Source organism: Jatropha curcas, chromosome 1, assembly GCF_041381405.1.
Source record: "Jatropha curcas cultivar XTBG-Jc1 chromosome 1, XTBG_Jcur_1.0, whole genome shotgun sequence".
NCBI classification, from domain to species: domain Eukaryota; kingdom Viridiplantae; phylum Streptophyta; class Magnoliopsida; order Malpighiales; family Euphorbiaceae; genus Jatropha; species Jatropha curcas.
Window position 1 is genome coordinate 3,294,468 of NC_143151.1, and position 25,356 is coordinate 3,319,823.

The following is a 25,356-nucleotide window of genomic DNA, read 5'->3' on the forward strand; positions in this document are numbered from 1 at the left end:
TATATGAAGAGTAAGGGATTTTGAATTCAAGTATTCTTAATATTCTTAATTATATTTGACCATAAACATTTTCAATAAGTTGGTGAGCCGATTTATAAACAATTTTTTTTAAAAAAATTTAATGTTTTATTTTTTTAGTGAATAGTAAAAAATACTTTACTACAACCAAAATTTTATTTTTAATTATTTTGTTGTATGGGTGAGTCCATACCCCCGAAGAGTATAATTCATCCAACTAACCAATAAAATTTAGAAATATTTTATATCAATGTTATTAAAAATACAATTATAACTGCCCACATCAATGTTATTAATTATGGTAGTGTATGAGACAACAATGCTTTGGTTTTGTTTTAAATATATGTTAATGCCAAATAATTTAACAAATGATACTCAGAATTATTTGTAAATCAAACAATGGACACAACTTTAAAATCACGTTAAGTTATAATTTTTTTATTCATTAATAGTGAAAAGAGCTGAGATAATATTACGGGCTACACAGTAAAAATAAGATTGTTTTAAAATAACATTTACCAAATTAGTATTAATTTTTATAGTGAAAAGAACTCGGACTCGAGACCTTCCGATTCTCACATCCTCTAACTTTTAAGCTTAAATTTTTAATTTTAGATGATAATTAATTATACTCTTCTGAATTGGTCAAAGGGGAGGAGAAAAATAAATACATAAGATACTATTGTGAAATCAGACTTTGAATTAGTATCAAAATGGAAATTCCCTCAACTGCCTATAAAAACATCTTCACAGAAGGGCATAAAGGCAGTGGCCTAAGCTCAATATGGTTTCCAAATTGCAACAAAGCGCATACATGTTACATTTTATGGAATATTCCAATCTATTAGTTCTATAATTTGTAAAATACACAAAAAGAGAGAATAAGGAAAAATATTGATGGGATCTAAAAAGGAGAAATCTGTATTAGATTTGCACTTTCTATAGAGATTAGAAGGGGACAATACTCCAAGAAGTGCCAATGAAACCATACTTTGCAATGTTAATTATGCTTACAGCTCCAACTTTAAAATCACAATGGAGTTCTATTCTAGCTTATTATATATATATATATATATATATACATAAATATTGCAATTTGGGAAAATTTCTATCTAGTTCTTGCTTATATGAATCTGTAACAAATTTTTTTTTCTTGGAAAATGGACATATATGCCTCAATTAACCCCAAGAAATTTCTAATAACACAAAAATTTGCACTATGGAATTGCTACTTCAGAAGTTTTCCTTGTGGAAATCAAATCGAGTTGTTGAATTAAGGCTGAACTCTTTGCAGATATCCCTTAATGGTTTGGCAAGAGTTGCACTGCCACAGTAGAACACACCTATAAAAAAATTCAAAAAAAAAAAAAAAAAGAAGAAATAATTAATTTAACTTCAATGATCAAATCTTCTATTAACTAAATTAAATCATATCAATCAATTAAATTCCTTCAAAAGCTAATTAAAACTCACCTACTCGTGTTGATGGATGTTTAGTTGCCATATCAGACAGTACCTTTTTCCAATTAGGTCTCGCAAAATGTGTTTTTATCTGTATTCAGATAATATATGTTAAAAATAATTCATAAGAATGAAATTCCATAAAATTCTATATTCTATACTAGTCATATGAAAAAGAAAATGCTTACTTCATTTTGATTTGATATGGTTATTAACCAACTTGAAATTGAGGACTTTATGATTTCAAATCAAATCAGAACTGGTCCAACCAGTTCAATCTTATATGAAATTCAATTTAACTATAGTAAATTATATTATTATAAATGAATTTTGTACTTCAAATATGCCAAATCCAATTAAAATTGTAATGTGGTCAATACCCGGCTCTGAGATACGATATCGATTCCATTCTTTGCATGTTGTAATTGTTGCACCATAGCAATAAGTGCAGACCTTGCATCTCCTTGTTCATATACACTTGTTAAGTAGTTGTGCATTTCTATAATATTCTGTTAAAAAAAACCAATAAAAATTACAGGTTAGTTTGAATAATATTGAAAAGGTTCATAGGAAGAAACCCACGTACGTTTCGATCAGAATCTGCAATATCATCCATGACACCCTTGAACCATTCAAATGAGCTTTGTTCTCTTGTTACCCAGTAAAAGTAGGCTCTTTCAGGGCATTTTTTAGTTGAATCCAATGTTTTATTCTGTGTAAAAAGATCAAGATCAGTTAATTTAATATCAAATTGAAGCAGTATTCTCATAGGATGTAAGTAACTTTTGTTAATTAATTAATCTTCCACTTACTGGATCAAGCACATTTCTCTTTATGTGGTAAAGAAGATCCTTTACAATGCTTATAAATGGAGTTGCTCCAATTCCTAGACCTATAAGCAAGAGAATGTCATACTTGCTGTAATTTTGAGCTGGTGCTCCATATGGTCCTTTGATGAGTATCTTTGGGAATCTGCCAAGAAAAAGTAATTAGGTTCAATGGAATTTCTTGCCATGGTGGAAGAGTTTTAATAAAATGGAAGCTCTCTTATTGATTTGTACCCATATTTCCTTCAACTTGGTTAGGAAATATAAGAAGGGATTTGCTGATTTTTTTTGGCTAAGAAGGATGTTACTGCAACACTGGACTTTTTAGGTTGGTTATAGTTTTTTTTTTTTTCCTTTTTTTTGATTGTAGGTGAATTTTTGGGATGATTCGCATCTCTTCTTTCTTATCTGAAGAGAATGAGAGATGTTCTTGATGTATTGTATTGTTTGGCTAGGTTTTTTTTCCAGGCTAGTTGTGTGTATATTGATAAAGCCCACGTAAATTTCTGAAAATGTTAAAACTTTCCCGAATTCTTCAATTCTAATAAAAAAAATTGTTTCTAATCAGAAAAATTTTCTTGTCATGGTTAGTAATGCTTATATAGGTTAGCACGCCTTTATAAAATTGCATGATTTCGTGAAAGAGTGTATCATGTCCGTAATCTATGTGTGCATTGTGTATTTCCTATTTAACCAATCATAAAAAAAATGAGAAGCTTAAATAAATTTCCGGCCTTATATATCACCGGAGATGATAATCCATTCTGCGAAAGTAGACCTTAATTGTTTGAAAGGTAAGATTTTACTTACGTTTTTTGTATATCATTATAGTTTGAATTCGACAATGTTCTAGTTTCCATTCTCATTAGGTTTCCTCTTTTTGGCGCTTGAGGTTGGGGCTCACAAAGCTGCATAACATCAATATTATAATTAGATTTAATAGCATTAACTTAACATTCAATACTTGAATATAAAAATTAATTATTCAGAGTAAGTGTATATTTAAACAACATGCTAATATTATTGCAAATTATTTTGTTAACCAGGGAAAATAATTTTTTTTTAAAAAAAAAAAAAAGTGTAATTACCTTAGCAAATATGTTTTTAAGCTCTGTAGTCCAATCTCCCAAAGTCCTAATATGGACACTCAAGAATTCATCTCCTGGTGCAGAAGTGATAGAGAAGGGATGCCTGTAATAATAGATGATAATTAGATTAATTAATTCTTTACAAAATAATTAATTATTTGATCATTAATTACTAATTAGAGGGAATTAATTAAATTACCATTCAAAACTTGATATATCTGGACACTTGACAAAAAGATACATTCCACTTTTGTACTTGAATCCTTGAGGTTTAGTGATGTATAGGGCTAGAACATTTCCTGTATATATTACTCCCTGCAAATTACAACAATAAAAATTATTTATGGCTGAAGTATTATCATGGATATTAATTGTTAATCATCATTAATTGGTAACGCATAACCTTAATCACATCCACTCGATGATTACGTTCTTGATATCTTGAAAATATTCTTTCAGTAGCATAAAACAGCATTGGACCAGCAACGTACATCCATGTCTGCAATAAAAAGAAAAGAAAATAGGGTTTGGCTACTATAAGCGTCATCTTATATAAGAACGAGTTTATCAGCCATTGGATTTTCAAATTCAATTGGCTGATAAGCTCGTCCTTATATTAGGTTAAGCTTATAGTACCTTTGCCCAAGAAAATATGACAGTAAGAGTCTATTTGGTATTAAGATTTGAAACTTTTTCTTTTTTTTCGAAAAGCTTAATTAAGAAAACGTACCGTCTTGCCATACCAAGGTTTTGGAAAAATGAGGAAGTAGCCATGTGCAATAAGGAGGATATAAGCGAGTATCAGCAAATGATGTGCATACCAGAAGGAATTGAATCCGGCCAAACGATGAAAAACTCCGGGTAACTTAACGACATTCCTTCTAAAAGAATGGGTTGCTAATGTGAAGGAAAATCCCATTATAAGAGTTATAAGGATACCAGTAATGCCTACTGTAGTAACCATCAAAGATCCATAGGTGGGTTGTTGATAATTCAATGCAGGTCCAAGAAGGAGCATGAATTTTGGTTTAGGACAAGAAGCCAATAATGGGAAATTACAAATCAAATGTGCAAGAACATGAACAGCAGTTCCAATTGCAATTCCAAGTGCAATTATCTGATGAAAACTGATGTTGTCATCGAATGGAATTATCTTGCTAAGACATGTTGATCGAAGCTTAGTAAGTGTTCTTCTACAAACAGGTAATAGAATAAGTGCCATATTGAACTTTAGGGTTTCTCCTGCAGCCTTCGCTAAACAAACACAATAACCGGTAATTTGAAATACCGGTGCGTGTTGTAACTCTTCAAATTTCCATGCCACAAGATAAAGGTTTATGGCTAACCACAGACCAATAAACCAAACCTTCATCCAATTCTCATGCATAAATTCTAAAGTTAAAGAACAAAATTTACTAACTGGGGTTCTGTATCTTTTTGGGATCATTGCTTTTGTTAGAGAACTTGTTGTTTTTTGCATCTTAACATCTAGATTGTCATCATTGTTCACCATTCCTCTTAGGAGAATTTCTAGCTGCCATATCTGTTTCATCAAAATACATAAATAAAAGTTAATAATTTTATAATTTTTATATATCATGAATGGGATTTATATTTGCATATTAACCTCTATATATCCAAGATGATCCGGGTCCAGTTCTTCCATGATTAAAGATGCATATGCAGCTGCTCGTTGTTTGAGATTTGTCAGCTTGTTTGCAGAGGCGCTCAACAATATAACCTTTTCCAATGACACAAATAAGAAACTTGAAAAACTTTTCATGACAAAGAAAAATAAATAATATATATATAACTTTATATTCTCACCTCTTTCACCTCGTCTTCTGATAGCTTTCCATCGCCATTCTTGTCACACCTGAAAAATTATTATATATATGTATGTATTTTAACACAAATGTTAAATTAAAATCTAAATATATATAGCAAATTAGGGTTTCTTAATTACATGTCAAAGAATATTTGTAATCTTGCATCAAGATCCTGTCTGGTCATTTCTTCCCAAAACATTTTCAATTCATCTTTTGTTATCCCTTCTCTTGTGTCTATATGTTTTCTCCTGGCCATTGCATCAAAAACTTCTCCTGCAAATTCCTTTGAATCTCCCAATCCTACATATAAATATAAGAAATATTTATAAATATCAATATTTTTTTGACCAATATCATTGAAAATTGAAATTTTCAGGAAGAGAAATAATTAAATTACCAATGCAGATTCCAAATTTTTCCTTTGAGAGCCTATCATTAGTGGCAAATTGATTGAAACGATTTTCAATAGACCTCCATGCATCCATTTCTTTTCCTGTTACTGTTCTATCAAGAAACCTAAGGCTTTTAAGCCCTCTGGCGGCGGAGGAAGCTGTTCTTTCAATTTTCTGCTGCTTCCGGCGAGCAGGAGTGTTAGACATAACCCCACTTTTCTTTAAAGCATTACTTGTGGTTCTCATTATAGATTCTCCAAAAGAACTTGTAGTCCTTCTAAGGGATGCACCAATATTACTTGAACCTGCTCTAAAATTATTGCTCGTCATCTTTCCAAGATTACCTGAATATTTGCCCTGCTTATTATTTTTATTAGAGTTTTTAGGTTCTTGATCATGAATTGGAATATCCATCATTCTATCGATTTCGACCCTATCAAGCATCCAGTTTGATGATTGATCTCCTCCTGCAGCTCCTTTACCTCCTTTGTTGTTCATTGCAACACTTTGAAGAATTTTCCTCTCTTCACTTTCCCAAGAAAATAATTGTAGGGTAATGGTGAAGAGAGAAAAGAAAGAGAGGTGATGGTTGGTATTTGCTAAAGAGAAACACTAATTTTTGTTTAAATATGGCAATGGTTAAATTGGCTTTGTAGGAGGGAAAAAAAATGTGTGAATGTAAGTGTTAGTTTTGTTAGTTTTCTAAAATTAGGAAAACAATTAAAATTAGGGCATCTCAATTATCCAATCAAATTTTCTTTTATATCAAAAATTTTTTAAAGCAAACAAACTATCACAATTTTAACTATTGATTTCCTATTATTATATATAAAATAAACTCTCCTTAGTTGGATTAATAATTTAATGAATTCCTTTCAAATAAAAAATAATTTAATGAATTAATTAGAGTATGAATTAATTAGGGCATATGCATAATTTTTTTTTTTTTTTTTTTACTTACCCTACGCCTATAGGTGCATATATATGTCTTTTTTTATGAATATTTGGGGAGATTTTCTTTCCAACCATTTAAAGAAAAAGTTGTTCTTGGGCTTTCCTTTATCAGGTAAGGATTTCTCATCCCTTTTTCCATCTTCAAGATTAATCTTTTTTTTTTCTAAATTTATTTGTAATCTTCTTCTCTAAATGTTACAATTCTTGATATTTTTTTTTTAAATCTTCTTCTTCGATTCTTTGAATTATTATAATTTTAAATTTTAATTTATTGGCTAATATGGTTTATTAATTGCATTTTAATTATTTTTTGTTTTAGTTGAACTATTATTTGTAGATTGAAACTTTTAAGAGCACCTTGATCCAATACGAGTAGAGTAGAACAAAGAAGCAAGGACATTCTTCTTCTTTTTCTTCTTTTTTTTTTTTTTTTTTTTTTTTTTTTTTTTTTGCATATGCCTATATATGGGAGTTCTTCATGTATTTACAAACACAATGAGTCTTTTATTTATTGGGATCTCATTTGACCAATAATTTAAATTTTGTAAGGAAATTAATTACCAAAATTTGAGCTTTTATATGTTAAATCAGGTTTCGGTGGAAGCTAGATATTTTTAATCTTTATTTTAAGACTTCTTGGAATCAAATATGGATACCCATTATATATTTCAAAATTTCTATCTATATTTATTTTATTATCTATTAATTTGATAATAGAAAGATACATAATATTTAAAAAACTATCAGTTGAGTGGCTTGACAGAGCTCATTAGTTTTAATTGAAATGTTAGGAATAATTCAAAATAATATTATTAAAAATATTTTGAGATTTCAATTTTATTTAGTGCAGATTTTCTACATAGAATTTGGTATTTTTGTTATTAGGATTAATAATTTTTAGGAGTATTTTTAGATCTTATTTGATTCACTTGTAAGCCTATAAACAGGCATATTCTTTTATTAATTCAATGTAGTGCAAAACATTATTAATCATCTTGCTTATTTCCATTTTTCCTTCCAAAATTTTAACATTGTATCAGAGCCTTTCTGTTAAATGGCCACAAATACTATTTCATTTTCTTCCCCTCTAATTTTTGTTGGTAAAAATTATCAGCTATGGGCTGTTAAAATGAAAGCTTATTTATAAGCTTATGACTTATGGGAGCATGTTGAAACAGAAAAAAAAAAATCCCTCCTTTGCCATCCAACCCAACTATGGTTCAACTTAAGAATCATAGCAAAGAAAAAACCAAAAAATTCAAAGCAAAAACCTGCCTTCATTCTTCTGTTCCGAATATAATTTTCACAAGTATTATGACTTGTGAAACAGCAAAGGAGATATGAGACTCATTAAAAAATGAGTATCAAGGCAACGAGCGAACGAAATTGATGCAAGTTTTGAATCTTAAAAGAGAATTTGAGATGCAAAAAATGAAAACATCTGGAAGTGTCAAAAAATATTTTAACAATCTCATGTCCATTAGTAACAAAATTAGATTACTTGGTGAAGAATTTCCTGAAAGAAGGGTCGTTGAAAAAATTCTAATAAGTCTACCCGAAAAATTTGAATCCAAAATTTCTTCTCTTGAAGACACAAAAAATCTTTCTGAAATTTCTATTGGTGAACTAACTAATGCACCTACAAGCTGTGGAGCAACGAAGAGCATTTAAAGAAGATAATACTATAGAGACTTCTTTAGTTGTCAAGACAACGAACAAATTTTTATCAAAAAGAGGAAAATGTCCACCATGTGGCATATGCAAGAAAGATAATCATGATGAAAATGATTGTTGGCATAAAGGTAAACCTCAATGTTTTAATTGTAAAAAATTTGATCACATTCAAAAAGATTGCAAGTATAAAAATCAATCAAATTTGTGCAAGAGGAAGAAACTCTTCTTTGAGTATTGCAGAGATGTGTTCCAAGAGAACATTGGAGAGAAGTGCTCCAAGAGAACATTGGAGAGATGTGCTCCAAAATAAAGCTAGTTTGATGATAAGTGCATCAATATTTGGTGAGAAGTGCATCAAAATGATGAGTTGGAGAGAGGTGCTTTAACAAAATTAATTGAAGAGAGGTGCTTCAAATACTAGATTAAAAATTTTAATTGTTAATTATTGTAATAAAAAATACTATATTTGAATTAAGAGAGAATGTTAGGATTAATTCAAAATAATATTATTAAAAATATTTTGAGATTTCAATTTTATTTAGTGCAGATTTTCTGCATAGAATTTGATATTTTTGTTATTAGGATTAATGATTTTTAGGAGTATTTTTAGGTCTTATTTGATTCACTTGTAAGCCCATAAATAGGCATATTCTTTTGTTAATTCAATGTAGTACAAAACATTATTAATCATCCTGTGCATTTCCATTTTTCCTTCCAAAATTTCAACATGAAATGCAAGAAGGAAGAAGGAAGATAAAATTTCAATAGTAAATATTGGAATATATTAAAATTATAAATTTCATTCTTAATTTTTGTATTTTAAACATACAGCTGACTTGATTATGTAAATTACTACTTAAATATATAACTAAATGATTTTATAAATACAAGTTATTTTCAAGCATTAGATTAAAAAATAAAAAAATTCAGTTATTAATTAATTAATTTATTTTATTTAAAAAATAAATAGGATATATAAAAAAGAGTTAAAACATCATAATATATATATATAGTAAATTATTTTTTACTATATATAGTTAAAAAAAAAAAACGAATTTTTTTTTTTTAAAAAAGTGCGAATGTTTATATATTAGAAGAATCAAAACTGATATTTCGAGAGACAGAATCCCACTCCAAAAAATCAGACATAGAAACAACAACTCGTGCTAGATGTGAACTCACGGTTCATTGATTTTTTTTTGACAAAATTAACAACTAAAGAATAGAACTCATTCATAAAAGTTCCACAATCTAACAATAAAGCCTAAATAAGAATTGTCCAACACAGATTGTTGGATAGCTTGCGTCGCCATCAAACAGTCACATTCAACCTCAATTCCCACTAGCAATCCATATAAACGAATCTTTTTAATATGTATGAAATACAATTTATAATTATAAATTATACATTATATATAAAGTATAATTTATAACGATAATGAAATCTATGGAAAAATGAATATTTTAGTTTGTATTAATACAATTTATAAATTTTAAATTCTAAATAATAAAATAGATATAACAAGATAATTAAATCTCGTAATCCAAACCTTTATCTAATTAATAGAAGAACATTGAGAGCTTTGCCTAGTGACAGGGAGGAAATACGGAGACCATTATTAAGAGTCCAAGTCTTTAATGAGCAAATTGTTATAGGCTCTCCTCTAAGGATGTTCATTTTATCCATTTCCCAAAATATCCAATCCAACATGTTCGTTTTTATAGGCTACGTCCTTCCTTTCTTAAAATCAGAAAACTAGTTTGATAATTCATCACATGGGTTTTCTGAAGAGTAAACTACAATCGAGTACTTAAATTATATTCAAATCAACACTTAAATCTCTTTATATTTGATAAATAACTATAACATCCTTAATTTATACTTTCGTCTTATTATTACATCCTTCAGTCTAAAAAATGAACTATTTACCGTTAATTAGACACACGTTTCAGATAAAAAGTGAACTCCTTATGATAAAGGAGTTGACTTTTTGGACAAAATAACCTGATAGTGAGATAAAATATAAGTTAAATATGTCATAATTATTTATCAAATGTAAAAGGATTTAAGTATTAATTTGAATATAATATTACCACCGGTCACCGACGACTTTCATAATTTATAATTTTTTTCATTATTCTCATATTTACGGATATAAGTTTTAAAATACAAATGTCTATTATTATTAATATTTTTAACTAATTTTTGTTGTGTTAGATAACTCTGAGTTTGGTACTATTATTTCAGTAAGCTTGATATCACAATCGAGTGGATGCAGAGGTATGCTAATATAGGCAGGGGCACATTGTGTAGCTAGCGCCTCCTGCACACATGTTCATTTCCATATTTGGGATACTATACCTCAATTGTTGTTGGTTTATTTTTTTTCTCGGGATAATGATAATATATTATTTTCTTTAAAAAAAGTTTAACTAAATTTCAATATTTCAACTAAATAACGAAAAATAATCTACCTTTGAAAAATATTTTTTAGAAAAAGCGCTTTACTTAGAAAATATAGGTAAGTTATATTTCGGGAACAAAAAAGCGCTTTCATTTCATAATTTTTTTATTTGTACTTATATTATATTAATTTTAAAAATTATTACTAAAATTTATTTTTCTTAAATTAATAATTTTACATAATCACATTACTCATTAACTATTTTAAATAATAAATAATTATGAAATATTACTATTTAAATAAGGTTTAATTTTTTTTTATTCGAGTAAACCTTTATATCAAAATCCAGTCAAAAAAGAAAAACCTTTACATTTAAAAATTTGAATCCTTAAGCCCATATGGACTTGACAATAAAATCTCCTAATAGTCTATCTATATTATCTATAAAAGTAAGAATAAGGGAGAATAATGGAACTCCTGATAATGTTCTTAATGAAATTTAAAATGTTATAAAATAACCTTATTGATGACCAATTAAATTTTATTTTAAATATTATGTTTAATAGATAATTAATGTTAACTATATATTGATAAATATATTTTATGTTTAATTATTTTAATGTTATATAATAAGGCTATACATGAAAATTAAAAATTCTTCTATTTACTATATGTATTTTTAATTTTATTCAATAGGATTTAAATTAAATGTTAGAGTTAAATATATATTACATATTTCTTGTATTTATTATATACATTATTTTGCTCTCTGTAACTTAAAAGATAATAAAATAAATTTATAATTTATAATTTATAATTTAAAATCTATATTAATGTGAGAATAGAGGAGGAAATTATAGAATTTTCTAACGTAGCCTTAATTTAATTTGAAATTCCTAATATATTATTTTAATTAAAATTTTTATACATTTTAATCAGAGAAAATAAGTTATTTATCCTTTTGAATATCATTTTTAGTTATATTTTTAATGTCTTTTAATCGAACAAAATAGTTTTCATTTATTCTTTTGAATATCATTTTAGTTTGATTTTTTATACATTTTAATTTGAGAAAATATGTATATATGTACATATTCTCTATTTGATCTTGCAATATTATTATCCAATGATTTTTATAATTAATAGTTTTTGATATCCTTAATCATACTGATGTTATATTGCTTTTTTATGGATTAAATCAAAAACTTTAATTCAATTATTGAAAATGAAACCTAAATTCTTTTAATCTATTATATTCTGAATTTTATAAAATATGACTAAACACTTTATTATTGGACTCTATTAATTAATTACAATGAAATCTAAAATTAAAATTTTTAAATATATTATTTCTCTTTATTTTTTTGGAGAGGGTGGTGTGCACTTATTTGAATCACTTACATATTATTGTATTTTAAAATTTTTTAAATTTAACAAAAGCAATGGAATTATGAAATTATAGTATTTGATGAATATCAAAAAATAGAAATTTTCCTTTTTTTTAGTCTAATGAAATCTTTTGAAAAAATAGGCTATAAATGTTTGAATTTGTTATCATTTATATTTTCAACTTTTCTAGAATAAAAATGAAATAAAGAGAAAATTCAAGAGCTCTCTTTTTATTCAATATTTTTATTCTTTTATTTTTGGAACCTATGAAATTTTATTTAATTTTTCTATAATTTAATTGGATCTATTTTTTTAAAATATTTTTTAAATAGATATAAAGATAATTAGATGTTTGAAATTTTAATATTTTTTCAAATATTTTTTATATATGACTTTGTAATTTTTGAATTTAATCTCATTTATATCTTCTTTAAATTTGAGAAAGTACATTACATTACCAATATTATTGTTTACAACTTTACATATTGATTCACAGAGTTGAAAACTTTGAGCAGTTTATTTTCGGATTGTGTCCACAATCTAAAATATTACATGCTACCAATACAATTTCAAGTTAACTTCAACCACAAAATAATTGAGGTAGAAATCAAAATCATATATTATATTTGTGATTATGTAGAGTAAATCTTGATTTATTAGATTAATATCTTAGCATCGCCAAATTATAGAATATTTTGCAATATAGTAAATATAAATTTATAGTGATTTTATATAATTAATTAAGAATAAAATTATATATTTTTATTAAAATGAGAAGTAGAAACATCATTTCAATTAGATGTGTAATACCCCGAATTTTTATTTTTAAAACTTTAGAATTTTTATTAAATCAAAAATCTAGATTTATGTTGATATGGGCTATTAAGATCGAGTAATTCTAATTGAGCCCAAAGTTTTACGAATTGGGCTCAAGCCCAAAAACATATTATTTAGAATTTTCGTTTGGGTAATACTTAAAATTTCGATGAAAATAAAATGGAACACTAATTGTTAATCGATTAAAAATGTGTCTATATATATGTAACTACTATATAAATTAATCAGCCTAAAATTAAAAATCTTTGTTATTAATATTTTATGAATAAATTGAGAAAATATTACGGAATTGAACAAAATAATCAAATAAATTGAACTGGACCCAAAAATCAAATTAATTTTTCGAAAACCAGATGAAAAATCCATAAATCAATTGAAAAACCAAGCTAAAACCATGATTTAAACCAAACCAGACTCGAATCGACCCAAACCCCATCCACCAATTAGAAAATTCTAGACAAAAACAAAAAAAAAAAAAAAAAAAAAAAAAAAAAAAAAAGAGAAAGAAAAGAGAAACGAGAAGAGAGACTCAGTGGTCTCTCTCTCGCTCTTCTCTCTCAACAAACCCCCTCCCCTTTTCTTCTCGTTCTCTGACCACCGGCGGCCAAATCCGGCAAATAGATACTCTAAAAATATCTACTCGTCGCAAGGAGTTTGATTTAAACTTTGGTTTGCGCGGTTTGAGCCCGGATTGAGAGAAATCTCGACCGAAACGTTTAGCACCGTTGCAACAACTTCTCCGGCGATTTCCCATCGTTTCCGATGACTTGAGGTGTCGAGGTAGGTGTTGATCGACTCCTCTCTTCTTCCTCTTTCATTTGGTAGGCTCCTCGTCGACTGTAATAGCCGGAATCGGAAAACCCAAAATGGGTATCACCGAACCTTTCCGGTCAATTTTCGGCCAAATAGTTCACACCCACCTTGATTTGAATACATATTAGTGATCCTCTCATCGAAACGAATAAAATGATGTATCGTTTGTCAATTTTGGTGAAGGTTAAATTTTCCGGCCACCATGCACGGCGGCGACGGCGGTGGTCCGGCGAGACTCCGACGAAGACCCCGAGAGGCAGAATGATCTCCTCTTCGCGCGGATCACGGACATAAAATCTGATTTTCAATCGGTACACTCTAAAGCTTAATTCGCAATTTTTGAATAAATCCCGAATTAATTAATTAATGAACTTAATTAAGTATTTAAGTAAATTAAATTAAATTAAATTAAATATTGTTAAATATATTTCATGAATATTAATTATAAGGTTGGTACTAAAATATATATTCCTAGCTAATAATAACTTTTAGGAATTTTATTAACAAATAAATAGTTATAAAACAATTAATTTTAATGGGCTATGTGAATTAAGTGACCGAATAAATGACGGTTATGGCGGACGGGATTAGTGGATATGAATTTGCCCGATGGATGGGCTGTGCGTGTGGATTTGTGAAAATTTGATAAATTGGGTAGTACAGTTTATAGAGGAAATGCTGCCGAAATTTCGGCGAACACTTAGTAAAGAAATCCGTAATAGATAATACGACTAAAATGATTATCGTTTGTGATATTATATTATCAATCGTATTAATACTATTAATAATATTATTATGATTAATATTCGTATTCTTCTTAGCGTTATTATAAAATATTACTTAACGGATAACTAAACGTTTTATTTAAAGGCGATAAATTAGAATAAATAAATAAATAAGGAAACCCAATATATATCTTAATAAGTGAATTAAATGACTGGAAACCAAAACTAATAAACGAATATGAAAAAGAATCTTTCAAATTAAACTTCTTACTTAGAATTTTATTGTTTATTTTAGAGGTTTATAAAATTCTGAAATGCGAGGACAAAGGCTGGAAGCATGTGGCTAGAAAGGCAGTCCCTTTAGAGGGCAATAAAGAACTGTGAGTAGTGTTAGATAATTCACCTCATCCGCCTGCATGCATGCATTCACGGCTAAATGTTATCATGCATTATTTTATTGAAGTGCCATATTATGATGCACTATTTGTTGATAGTAAAAATTGTTTGATTACTTGTGCTATGAATATACTGTGCCTTGTTTGTGTGGAATTGGGATGAAGTGGACCACCATGGGTTTGTGAGGACGGTCTGTGATGTGGATCCTGAATATGATATGATATTGACTGTCGGCCGGGAAAATGGGAGATCGGCGCCCCCGTGTGCACCTGATGATATGGGTTATATAGAACCACAGGATGGCCTCTTGTTGTTGCGCACCTGATAATCTAGATTTGATTGTAGCCCGCAGGGTGGCCTCCTGTTGTGAGCACTTGATGATCTAGATTGGATGGAGACCACCGGGTTGCCTCCTGTTGGTATGGAAAAGAAAAGAGAGAGAATGGAAAAACAATGAGAGGACTGGTCAGTGAGGATTAGACCAGTTGGCCGTATGGGGGATCGGCTCCCTGGTGCACATGTATGAGAGGGCGAGCCATGTGTGAGGACGGCTCGTTGGGGTTTCAGGTGGTGCCACTGACTAATTTCCACATGATGTGATTATATGAAGGTGATAATAATTGTGATTGCTGTTGTATTGCCATTTGTGTGAAAAACTGCATGATCATATAACTAAATGGGTGACCACATTAAAATATTTTAGCATTTGTACGATTGTGTGGGGTGAGAGAGTTATCTAATCCTGCTCACTGAGTTTAGTACTCACCCCCCTTCCAACCTCCCCAGGTAATAGATGGAAAGAAGAATCCTGGAGTCCAAATGAACGAACGAGATGTGGATCGATAAGAGTAATAATTATTGAATATGTAAATGCAAAGGGTAGCGAATTATGGAGTAGAGTTCCGCAATTGTATTCCAACTGGGTTGTAAATGAACAAATAGAGTATAAACATTTATTATTTGGATTGTATTTTGGATATAATCGTGAAATAAATTATTGGGCCTGAATCCACAATTGTGATTAGAATGCGAGTTTTAAATAGTACAGGCTTACTACGGGCTTCGGGGGCCTTAAGCCTACCCAGGTCCTAGTGCCGGTCCGGCCCATGGAAATGGGTCGTGACAAAGTTGGTATCAGAGCATAAGTTGGGCCGTAGGAATCAATTGCGGAACATAGGAAATTAAATAGAGAACTCCTATGTTGGGATCGGCCGTAACCAACAAAGGAGCTGTAGTCGGGATTGAATTCCATTTTAGTGCCGGTGGACGCATCGTGCACGAGGATGGAAGGAAATCTGTATGAAACTTAGGACGAGAATTAAAAGTACAGAAATAATAGGGAATTATAAAAAGAGTCCGGGTAACTGACGTTTCTAAAATAAATACTTTGAGTTTTGCTAAATCCCCTCCATCTATTTTGAAGCAGAGGATCAGTTGGAAATTGGTGTAATGGCCTGATCACCCAGTACACCATGATTCGACAGGAGACACTGCTTCGAAAATTATTTGAAATTATTTAGAAAAGAAGTTGGAGTTTTAAAGATAATAAGAAAGTAAATTTATTTGAACTACGATTTGAGAAACATGTTTTATTATTTGCTTATTGGAAATTGTTTTGAAGTTGCAATTAATTGTTTGGTTTTATTATTTTGTCGGCATGTCAAAAATTTATCTGATTTTAGAATTTAAATTATTTACAATGATTGCATGTTTGATTAAATTTTTATCATATTGTCTATCCCGAGGACTAAATTAGGCCTATAGAAATTAATACTGATAAGTTAATAATAAATAGTATAGAATATGAATCTGACTGAAAATGTCAATTAAGATGTAGATTAAATTCTAGAAATGTTACTGTTAGCGATTAAAAAGTGAAAATGGTAATTTAAATTAAATCAAGGGTTAGAAAAGGAGGATCTAAGACAAATAATCATAATAGACAAGAAATCCTCAATTATTCAAGGCGAAACTTAAGAATATAAAAGAAAATGTTAAATGAATTATGTGCTTGAATGTGAAGAACATAATGTTAACTGAATAGGTCAAATTAATTATAGCAATATAAAATAATGTAAACATGATAAAGAAGCAGGTAAAACTTCCTCTGAACAATTAGTATGAAGGGTAAAATTTTGGGTGTTTTAATGTAGAATTAAAGTGGTTAGTGAATAATTGGGCAAAAGTTGTGAAGTTAAAATTTGATTAATATGGAAAAGATTGACTAATAGTTAATGGAAGTAATTACAAGCCATGAAATAATTATGAATCTATTATAATAAAATGAGCAATTAGATTGAATCGATAATAGACTTATGAGACTAATGTGTAACTAATGGATAGTTGGTATAATCTAAAAAATTAATAAGGTGAAAGTTTAATTTGTAATAAATTTATTAGACATTATATAATTAAGATCCTAGCACATGTAGGATACTTAAAGGGCTAGACTAAGTTCGTAAATCTATTATAATAAAATAAATGTAGAAGATGGTGAATAACTTTAAATCACAAATGGGGAATGAATGGGGAAAGGAACGTGGATGCTGTAGGAAAGCTTAATAAATTAAGGAAATTGGATGTATCTAGGTAGAGAGTTATGTAGAAAGGGCTAATACTACTTATTAAATTTAAAGAACATTTATATAAAATCTGCTTTAAAGAATTAAGTGCGAAATTAGATCGAGGTGCTAAATAAAATAAAATAAAAGTTAATAAATTCGGAAGAGAATAAAGGTCAAAGATAACTCATAATAATGAAATAGAGATTGAAAAATTAGAATAAAGAAATCTGAGAAGCAATGACCTTAGGATGGAAATAAATTTTGTGTAAAATAATGGTTTTACGCCTTAGATTCATGTACCCATCCTTAAAACTCTTTTACGGATAAGACTTAAATGAGGTTGGGTACACTAAGGAGATATGAAGGATAAAAGAAAGATTAAAATGAATCAAAAGGCTAAAGAATTTGGATAAGACTAGGGGATGTTAAATCGTAGAAAAGCCGATGATGATAATATGGTCAATTAATTTATCTACTGTGGAATACTAGAATAAATAATTAGAAACAAATTGGGAAAGAAGAAAAATTCAGATGTAAGAAATATACATATAAAAAAAAATAAATAAATAAAAAAAAATAATGATGATGATAAAATAAATAACTAAATAAATAAAGATAAAATAATAATATAAATATAAATCACTAGTGAAAATAACTTTTGGGAAAATTTAAGGTGTGGACCAATCTACTCGAGAGGCTAGTAATAGCAAAAGGAATAGTAATGATGGAGATTAGAATATTCTTGGTTTAAGAGGATCATTTAGGGATGAAATATGTAACATTAGACTGGAACTAGATGATTTCAGGATTGTCCTCGTGGAGATAGACAATTCATTTTTGTTAAATACCAAAAGGTTTTAGAAAATGCAATGAGTATTGATTTTCAAACTTCATGAAAATATTTTTATACCACGATTGAGATTGGTTTAAAATAAAAGTAAATGCAAATTTCTATTAAAAGAATTTCAAGGTTTTGTGTGAGTGACATGCCGACGTTTTTAAAAGTGGAAAAGGAAAATTATTTTAAAAGTTTTTTAAATAGTCAGTTACCCATAGGATGGTCCACCTAGGCTGTAGTTGTTAACTCATTCGTCGAATTTTTGAATAAACGATTAATCTACCAATTTATATCAGTGAATATTAATAAATAAAGACTTAAATTGCTCAAAAATCCTTAGTAGACACATTTGATGAAAGGTTTGATATGAGATAACTAGTGTTGTAGACCATTATTATAAATGAACCCACTGAAATAAATTCTTTCTTAAGAAAAAGAGATATGACATCAATAAAAGAAATGAATTTATTAAGGTAGAAATTAACTTGGTATAAGAGATACAAGTTAGTGAAACTTTGAAAGAGGTATATTAAGAATTGAAATTTTAATACTATGCCTTTTAGACTACAAGGAATTGTGACAAATCAGAACTAAAGAGACTTGATATGTAAATTTAAACTTTCAGGTAATTTACGAGATCATAAGAAAACTAGTCAACTTTAGGGGAAGTTTTGAAGTTAAAAGATATGTTACTACAATACAATTTAAATATGTGACAATTAATTTTTCCGAGCTCTTCAATAAATATTAAATTAATTAATTTAAATCCTGACAGGATGGTTGTCGGTAAAGAAAAAGAATATTCGAAGTTGATCCTCCTGTGAGACAAAGCTTTGACTTAAATTGATTAGGGGGCTATCTTAAACTGATATCAGTAGTAGATGTAAACAACCCATAAATGTATTAAACAATTAAACTTCAAGAGGAAAGTTCGAGAATAGTTATTGAATTAGTGAAATGTACAGTTACTAGTTGATATTAGTTGAGAAAAATTAAGTGAAACGAACTGTGAAGTGAATCGTCAGGTAATTAATAAAATTTATGCCAACGAAAGGATGAAAGACATGAACTAAGTCGAGGTGTAGATAATAAGGTGGCAATGTGCTAACCTGAGAAACTAGAAATGATAAGGTGAAATGGATAAATTCAAGGAAAGTTATAAATACCTTGTTAGACTAAATAATAAAAGAGAAGATAGATAAATTGATATGATATTAAAAACTTGAATAAATAAAAATAAAAATAAAAATAAAAATAATAAAAAAAATAATAATTTTAAACAATTAGCTTATGTATTATAAATATGGATTAGGGCCTTGCTATTATTTCATAAATAAGGTATAAACTGAACTGTCATATGAAAACGAGTAAATTATGTAATTCAGAGTTGGGTGAAAGAAATGGAATTAATGAAGCCTACTTAATTGGTGTGATGTCGGAATAATAAGACACCGTTAGGTCGGGACTTATGAACTGTTATTGAAATAATAGATATTAGGTTGAAACGATAGTGATCTATAAGCCGTGGAAAATCATGATTCGTAGTATAAAGAAACTAAGTGGAAGGAATACTTAAATAAGTATGCTTTAATATCCTTAAGATGAATTAACAAGCAACATAAGTGAAATGAGAGGATATTATGAAAGTCAACTTTTAATGATAAATGTTCAGATAATTTATGGAATAAGTGATAGACATAGGGATGGCGATTAAATAAAGAGTGTAGAAATTCCTATAGAGTGAGCTCGAATAACCCTACGATATTATAGATAACGAAAATTACAAGAAAATTTTTCTTAAATTTTTGGATTAAAGTAACAATTTTTTTTACTTTGATTAAGAAAAGATTTAGTGCTAACATATGGGAATTTAATGAATCATTTCTTATTGTAGGTAAATTAAATTTCAAATTGTTTTGTTTTTGCAAATTATATATTTGGTTTTCATAAAGAAATGCGTAATAAAATTTAATATATATATATATAGTAAGCATTTTATTGAAAGGCTGGGTTAATTATAAGATTTTTATTTCAAAAGATTTCCTAGCAACGGAATTTTATTCTAAACATGACAATTGGCGGTAGAAATACAATCAAAATACCCCACTCACTTTGTTTCCTCGGTCTGTATTTTCGCTCTTGAGCTGTCTCCTTGGTATTGGAAGCAATTTCTTATAACTTTACAATTTTCCATGCGTCCATTCTTATTCTGTCCCACTAGATTCAATTCGAGGACGAATTGTCTTAAGGGGGGGAGATTGTAATACCCCGAATTTTTATTTTTAAAACTTTAGAATTTTTATTAAATCAAAAATCTAGATTTATGTTGATATGGGCTATTAAGATCGAGTAATTCTAATTGAGCCCAAAGTTTTACGAATTGGGCTCAAGCCCAAAAACATATTATTTAGAATTTTCGTTTGGGTAATACTTAAAATTTCGATGAAAATAAAATGGAACACTAATTGTTAATCGATTAAAAATGTGTCTATATATATGTAACTACTATATAAATTAATCAGCCTAAAATTAAAAATCTTTGTTATTAATATTTTATGAATAAATTGAGAAAATATTACGGAATTGAACAAAATAATCAAATAAATTGAACTGGACCCAAAAATCAAATTAATTTTTCGAAAACCAGATGAAAAATCCATAAATCAATTGAAAAACCAAGCTAAAACCATGATTTAAACCAAACCAGACTCGAATCGACCCAAACCCCATCCACCAATTAGAAAATTCTAGACAAAAACAAAAAAAAAAAAAAAAAAAAAAAAAAAAAAAGAGAAAGAAAAGAGAAACGAGAAGAGAGACTCAGTGGTCTCTCTCTCGCTCTTCTCTCTCAACAAACCCCCTCCCCTTTTCTTCTCGTTCTCTGACCACCGGCGGCCAAATCCGGCAAATAGATACTCTAAAAATATCTACTCGTCGCAAGGAGTTTGATTTAAACTTTGGTTTGCGCGGTTTGAGCCCGGATTGAGAGAAATCTCGACCGAAACGTTTAGCACCGTTGCAACAACTTCTCCGGCGATTTCCCATCGTTTCCGATGACTTGAGGTGTCGAGGTAGGTGTTGATCGACTCCTCTCTTCTTCCTCTTTCATTTGGTAGGCTCCTCGTCGACTGTAATAGCCGGAATCGGAAAACCCAAAATGGGTATCACCGAACCTTTCCGGTCAATTTTCGGCCAAATAGTTCACACCCACCTTGATTTGAATACATATTAGTGATCCTCTCATCGAAACGAATAAAATGATGTATCGTTTGTCAATTTTGGTGAAGGTTAAATTTTCCGGCCACCATGCACGGCGGCGACGGCGGTGGTCCGGCGAGACTCCGACGAAGACCCCGAGAGGCAGAATGATCTCCTCTTCGCGCGGATCACGGACATAAAATCTGATTTTCAATCGGTACACTCTAAAGCTTAATTCGCAATTTTTGAATAAATCCCGAATTAATTAATTAATGAACTTAATTAAGTATTTAAGTAAATTAAATTAAATTAAATTAAATATTGTTAAATATATTTCATGAATATTAATTATAAGGTTGGTACTAAAATATATATTCCTAGCTAATAATAACTTTTAGGAATTTTATTAACAAATAAATAGTTATAAAACAATTAATTTTAATGGGCTATGTGAATTAAGTGACCGAATAAATGACGGTTATGGCGGACGGGATTAGTGGATATGAATTTGCCCGATGGATGGGCTGTGCGTGTGGATTTGTGAAAATTTGATAAATTGGGTAGTACAGTTTATAGAGGAAATGCTGCCGAAATTTCGGCGAACACTTAGTAAAGAAATCCGTAATAGATAATACGACTAAAATGATTATCGTTTGTGATATTATATTATCAATCGTATTAATACTATTAATAATATTATTATGATTAATATTCGTATTCTTCTTAGCGTTATTATAAAATATTACTTAACGGATAACTAAACGTTTTATTTAAAGGCGATAAATTAGAATAAATAAATAAATAAGGAAACCCAATATATATCTTAATAAGTGAATTAAATGACTGGAAACCAAAACTAATAAACGAATATGAAAAAGAATCTTTCAAATTAAACTTCTTACTTAGAATTTTATTGTTTATTTTAGAGGTTTATAAAATTCTGAAATGCGAGGACAAAGGCTGGAAGCATGTGGCTAGAAAGGCAGTCCCTTTAGAGGGCAATAAAGAACTGTGAGTAGTGTTAGATAATTCACCTCATCCGCCTGCATGCATGCATTCACGGCTAAATGTTATCATGCATTATTTTATTGAAGTGCCATATTATGATGCACTATTTGTTGATAGTAAAAATTGTTTGATTACTTGTGCTATGAATATACTGTGCCTTGTTTGTGTGGAATTGGGATGAAGTGGACCACCATGGGTTTGTGAGGACGGTCTGTGATGTGGATCCTGAATATGATATGATATTGACTGTCGGCCGGGAAAATGGGAGATCGGCGCCCCCGTGTGCACCTGATGATATGGGTTATATAGAACCACAGGATGGCCTCTTGTTGTTGCGCACCTGATAATCTAGATTTGATTGTAGCCCGCAGGGTGGCCTCCTGTTGTGAGCACTTGATGATCTAGATTGGATGGAGACCACCGGGTTGCCTCCTGTTGGTATGGAAAAGAAAAGAGAGAGAATGGAAAAACAATGAGAGGACTGGTCAGTGAGGATTAGACCAGTTGGCCGTATGGGGGATCGGCTCCCTGGTGCACATGTATGAGAGGGCGAGCCATGTGTGAGGACGGCTCGTTGGGGTTTCAGGTGGTGCCACTGACTAATTTCCACATGATGTGATTATATGAAGGTGATAATAATTGTGATTGCTGTTGTATTGCCATTTGTGTGAAAAACTGCATGATCATATAACTAAATGGGTGACCACATTAAAATATTTTAGCATTTGTACGATTGTGTGGGGTGAGAGAGTTATCTAATCCTGCTCACTGAGTTTAGTACTCACCCCCCTTCCAACCTCCCCAGGTAATAGATGGAAAGAAGAATCCTGGAGTCCAAATGAACGAACGAGATGTGGATCGATAAGAGTAATAATTATTGAATATGTAAATGCAAAGGGTAGCGAATTATGGAGTAGAGTTCCGCAATTGTATTCCAACTGGGTTGTAAATGAACAAATAGAGTATAAACATTTATTATTTGGATTGTATTTTGGATATAATCGTGAAATAAATTATTGGGCCTGAATCCACAATTGTGATTAGAATGCGAGTTTTAAATAGTACAGGCTTACTACGGGCTTCGGGGGCCTTAAGCCTACCCAGGTCCTAGTGCCGGTCCGGCCCATGGAAATGGGTCGTGACAAGATGTTACACTATAAAATATGTTAAAAAAATTCATTATATATGTAAAGTGCAATATTAATCGATCATTATATTTATTTTAATCGAAATAAAAATTTATATTTTAATATTATATAAATATCAAATTAAACAAATAAAGTCAACCAACTTCATCAAAGAACTAGTAATCTCTAAAATGGTAATCCTCTGGTTGTAATAAAGAACGGCGTCGTATTTGGCATTAAGATAAGAAGGCTCTGTTAAGAATTTCCTTCGGTGAATCCAACGGCCGGAAAATATTCCAAAATTGCAGTCACAAACAATGACTCGCAACGGTCTGTTCTTCTCCAGACTCGGTGAGTCACTGAGTCAGCTCGTCTCTTTCTCTCACACCAAACCCTTTTCCACTCTCTTCCTCTCTTTTCTCTTGCCTCTGCATATCCTCTCCTTTCTCTTTCTTTCCTTCCTTTCCTTTCCCTTTCGCTCGTGCCCTTTTTCGTCTTTTCGTCTTTTCCACATCCTCTTCTTCTCCAAATCAGACGGCCCACTCTCTTCCACGTCACCATCGTCTTCTTCACCACCCCTCCTGTCATCTTCCTTCTCCTTTCTCCCTCTCTTTCTCTCTATCCTTTTTCTTTCTTCATTTATTTATTTTTTATTTACACATACGCTCAATAAATTGCCCCTCTCTCTTAGGGTTTCTTGGTTTCTCCCAAAACTCAATATCCTCTATATATCTCAGATGTTTCGAATTTCGCTCTTCGCTCTCCAATCTAGGCGTCGAAGTTTAATTCATCGATAAGGAGGTAATGATTTATAATTGGGATTTTGTTTGTTTGGAATTTTTTTTCCAGTTATTGTATTTTCTGCTTTTGTGGTTGCAAACTATAAAGCTTTTTAATTTATGTTCGTTTTTGTTAGGGTTTTGATTTGTTACCATTCCAAAAATTTCAAATTTTTGGTGAATAATTGGAGGGATCAGTAGTGTATAACTGGTTTTGGTTTCTCCTTGTTGGAGTGCGTGATTGTTTTGGTTATGTCTGATGGCGATTGAGAAGAACTGCTTCAAGGGCTCTAGGTTCGATCCAGATTTTTCTCCTAATAGTAGGGAGAGCATGTCTAGTGATGAAGAAGAGGTTCAGCGTCGAGTCTCTGCTGCTGAATCTGACGATGACGATGATGAATTTGATGATGCTGACTCTGGGGCAGGATCTGATGATTTTGATTTATTAGAACTAGGGGAAACTGGAGCTGAGTTTTGTCAAATTGGGAATTTAACTTGTAGTGTTCCTTTTGAATTGTACGATCTTTCGGGTTTGGAGGATATATTGTCTGTTGATGTGTGGAATGAGGTTTTAAGTGAGGAGGAAAGATTTAGTCTGGCTAAATATTTGCCTGATTTGGACCAGGACATCTTTGCGAGAACTCTCAAAGAGCTTTTTGAGGGTCAGAATTTTCATTTTGGTAGCCCTATTAAGAAGCTGTTTGAAATGTTGAAGGGAGGATTATGTGAGCCCAGGGTTGCTCTTTATAGGGAGGGTTTGAGTTTCTTTCAGAAGAGGCAGCATTACCATCATTTGAGGAAGCATCAGAATAATATGGTCAGTAATTTATGTCAGATAAGGGATGCTTGGCTTAATTGTAGGGGATATAGTATTGAAGAGAAACTTAGGGTTTTGAATATTATGAAGAGTGAAAAGAGTTTGATGTTTGAGAAGATGGAGGAAGATTTGGAGAGTGACTCATCGGAGAAAGAGGAGTTAGGTGATGGGCGATGGGGCAAAAGGGTTAAGGAAAGGAAAAGTGCCCTGAAATTGG

At 30.3% G+C, this 25,356-nt stretch overlaps 1 protein-coding gene and 1 long non-coding RNA gene across 3 annotated transcripts; one reads left to right on the forward strand and one right to left on the reverse strand.

The window, feature by feature from the left end:
- Positions 1–936: 936 nt before the first annotated feature.
- On the reverse strand, positions 937–6,216 carry LOC105628346 (putative respiratory burst oxidase homolog protein H). 2 transcript variants are annotated; one of them, XM_089717050.1, is made up of 14 exons: positions 5,621–6,216; positions 5,361–5,523; positions 5,222–5,270; positions 5,022–5,135; positions 4,125–4,937; positions 3,798–3,893; positions 3,594–3,709; positions 3,395–3,497; positions 3,117–3,214; positions 2,292–2,451; positions 2,066–2,191; positions 1,860–1,988; positions 1,492–1,570; positions 937–1,361 (listed from the first exon to the last, which is right to left on the reverse strand). In XM_089717050.1, the coding sequence occupies exons 1-14, from the start codon at positions 6,111–6,113 to the stop codon at positions 1,252–1,254; spliced, it is 2,649 nt and encodes an 882-aa protein (XP_089573176.1). In that variant the 5' UTR covers positions 6,114–6,216; the 3' UTR covers positions 937–1,251. The 2 variants fall into 2 exon arrangements, with proteins under 2 accessions (XP_089573176.1, XP_089573142.1); XM_089717016.1 differs by lacking the exons at positions 5,022–5,135; positions 5,222–5,270; positions 5,361–5,523; positions 5,621–6,216 and having other exon boundaries at positions 938–1,361; positions 4,125–4,949.
- Positions 6,217–12,895: 6,679 nt separating this feature from the next.
- On the forward strand, positions 12,896–22,421 carry LOC149498831 (uncharacterized). The gene is made up of 6 exons (XR_016320448.1): positions 12,896–13,654; positions 13,871–13,998; positions 14,708–14,792; positions 15,595–21,281; positions 21,498–21,625; positions 22,335–22,421. It is a non-coding gene; the product is annotated as an uncharacterized LOC149498831 (long non-coding RNA).
- The last annotated feature ends 2,935 nt before the right edge of the window (positions 22,422–25,356 follow it).

What these genes read in the sequence shown, in the direction of transcription:
- LOC105628346 (XM_089717050.1), bottom strand. Translation starts at nt 6,113, where the DNA reads ATGAACAACAAAGGAGGTAAAGGAGCTGCAGGAGGAGATCAATCATCA. An exon ending in AAAATTTGGAATCTGCATTG is followed by an intron (nt 5,524 to 5,620) that starts GTAATTTAATTA and finishes ATTTATATGTAG; the next exon opens with GATTGGGAGATTCAAAGGAA. An exon ending in TATAATGATATACAAAAAAC is followed by an intron (nt 2,452 to 3,116) that starts GTAAGTAAAATC and finishes TTTTCTTGGCAG; the next exon opens with ATTCCCAAAGATACTCATCA.